Source organism: Vipera berus (genome assembly GCF_964194415.1).
Source record: "Vipera berus genome assembly, chromosome: 1".
NCBI lineage: Eukaryota > Metazoa > Chordata > Lepidosauria > Squamata > Viperidae > Vipera > Vipera berus.
In genome coordinates, this window is record NC_138202.1 from 118,910,514 (window position 1) to 118,913,072 (window position 2,559).

General features: G+C 39.3%; 1 protein-coding gene across 1 annotated transcript; it reads left to right on the forward strand.

Annotated features, from left to right (window-relative positions):
- Positions 1–1,277: 1,277 nt before the first annotated feature.
- On the forward strand, positions 1,278–2,279 carry LOC308660018 (olfactory receptor 5T17-like; the record flags this gene model as incomplete). Its single annotated transcript, XM_081314224.1, has 1 exon — positions 1,278–2,279. The coding sequence occupies exon 1, from the start codon at positions 1,332–1,334 to the stop codon at positions 2,277–2,279; it is 948 nt and encodes a 315-aa protein (XP_081170350.1). The 5' UTR covers positions 1,278–1,331.
- Positions 2,280–2,559: the final 280 nt, after the last annotated feature.

Sequence of the window (2,559 nt, forward strand, 5' to 3'; positions counted from 1 at the left end):
CTCTGAGGTTCTTGGCAGTCTGCTCATCCCTGCGTCCATTGATTTTATGCACATTTTGTATAGTGATACAGCGTCCCTATTGATTGAGGCTTAGGGTATTTCTAAGAAAAGCCTTTGTTCTGAAGCTGAAAAAGAGCTTTGAAAGAAGAAGAGATGATGCTTCCCAGTGGCTCAGGCATCCAAGAAGCAGGATTCTGTATAGTGAATTCAAAATGGCAGAGTAGGAATTCTGTCTATAAAAAAGAGCCTGCCAGGAGCTAGAGCTAAACCAAACTTGGATTTGGTATGGACTGTGCAGGGGCTTCCTTTCTGTTTATTCTACAAAAAGCAAACAGTGGCCCAAATCAGACCAGGATCCCAGGACTCTCCATTCTCATTAAAATGATCAGGTATTTAATTTTCTGGAATATGCACTACATTGTTTCTCAGATTAAATCAATACTTCATTTAATCCCTTGCATTGCAGAAAATCTCATCTCTATTAATTTTAGGAAGTGGAGAGAAAAGAGAACATTACAAAGGTAATATTTCTGAATCATTATTTAATAACCCCCACAGTAGCATTTAAATACCTATTAAGACAAGTGTTTATTAAATAAACTAGATAGCTGGATCATGTAGTTTGAATTGTAAAAATGTGGAGAAGGTTTTGAACTTGAATTCAGAGACAATTAATTGGAAGGGCTAATTTCCTTCCTTCCTTCCTTCCTTCCTTCCTTCCTTCCTTCCTTCCTTCCTTCCTTCCTTCCTTCCTTCCTGTTTCATGAATGATTACCATTTCCCACTATGGCTATTTTTTTTCACTGTCCCCAATATATTTAAAAATCTGCTTCCAAACACCTGGTCAAACTACTTCTTCCAACTAAGCTTACATAAACTCTCTATCTAATCCAATCTTTTCATGTTTTGATGCAAAACCTGATGCCCTTTGCATGTTTTGACTATTGCTCCCACTAGCCACAACCATCATGACAATGTAACTGGTGGAAAGGTAGAAAATAGAGCCCACCATACTGGGCAGCAAGAAAGTGAGGCAGAAAGGTTTAAGTTTCACTTGCTGATTGGAAGAATATTTTTAGTGAACTCAAAAAGAGATCTCAATTTCTTGTGAGTTTTTAAATAGAGTCTCAAGAAGAATGCAAGTTACATTTTGAGTAAAATTCACTCTACATTCTTCATAAATTTCCCTGCACTTCTATGTAACTCAAGCCCGTGGCCATCCCTAGATTTGGAATCCACAAATTCCCTGAATCACTCATATGAATTATTCAAAAACTTTTGCTTTTCTTCATCTTCCACATTTTTTTTAACTTTGCAGATCTGGAAGGAAAATGACAGAGGAAAACAGCACCACAAAAATTAAGGATTTTGTCTTTATAAGTTTCACCAACAAGCCTGTCCTGAAGATTACTCTATTTTTAGTGTTCCTGATCTTTTATATGGCTACATTGGTGGGCAATATAGGAATGATTGCTTTAATAAGGGCCAGCCCCCAACTCCACACTCCAATGTACTTCTTCCTCAGCAATCTGTCCTTTATAGATTCATTATTCTCCTCTGTGGTTGCCTGCAAGTCTTTGGCAAATCTCCTGGAAGATAAGCCATCCATTTCCTTTATTGGGTGTGCCATGCAAATGTACTTTGTCATAGGCTTAGGGAGTGCAGAGTGCTTTCTCCTTTCTGCAATGGCCTATGACCGATATGTGGCTATCTGCAAACCCTTGTTGTACCCACTCCTCATGTCACCCAGAGTCTGCATTCTTCTGGTGGCAAGTTCCTATCTCCTGGGCTTTTTGCATTCCCTTCTCCATACTGTTTTCACTTTCGGATTGTCCTTCTGTCAATCTGAGATCAATCAGGTATATTGTGACATCACAGCCCTTCTATTGGTCTCCTGTACTGACACTCACCTAAACGAAATTCTGATTTTTTATGTGGCTGGACTTGTAGAAACAGCTACTGTGCTGTGTGTTTTTCTTTCATATATGTATATCCTTGCCAACATTGTGAGGATCAGCTCAGCTTCAGGCAGGTTGAAAGCCTTCTCCACTTGCACTTCACACCTAATTGCAGTTACCATCTTCCACGGAGCAATCCTTATTTTGCATTTCCGACCAAAATCAAGTAATGGATCTCCCATCCAAGATGCGAGTGACAAAATTCTTGCCGTCTTCTACACTATTATCATTCCCTTGCTGAACCCTTTGATTTACAGTCTGAGAAACAAGGAGGTGAAGGACGCCTTAAGATGCTCTTGGAGAAGAGCATGGACACAATAAATCATATCTTTTTTTAAAAAAATAACAGCTTTATTTTTTCATCAGATTTTTATCCCACTTTTATTACTTTACAAGTAACTCGAGGTGGTGAATATACATTCCTCCTCTTTTGCCCACAACTATCTTATGAGGGACAATAAGTAGCCAAAAGTCAACCAGCGGGCTTTCAGCCTAAGGCAGGACTGGCACTCAGAGTCTCCTGATTTCTAGGCCAGCATCCTAACCACTACACCAAACTGGCTCTTTTTCCTTATATTTTTTTTGGAGGGGGGCATTCTGT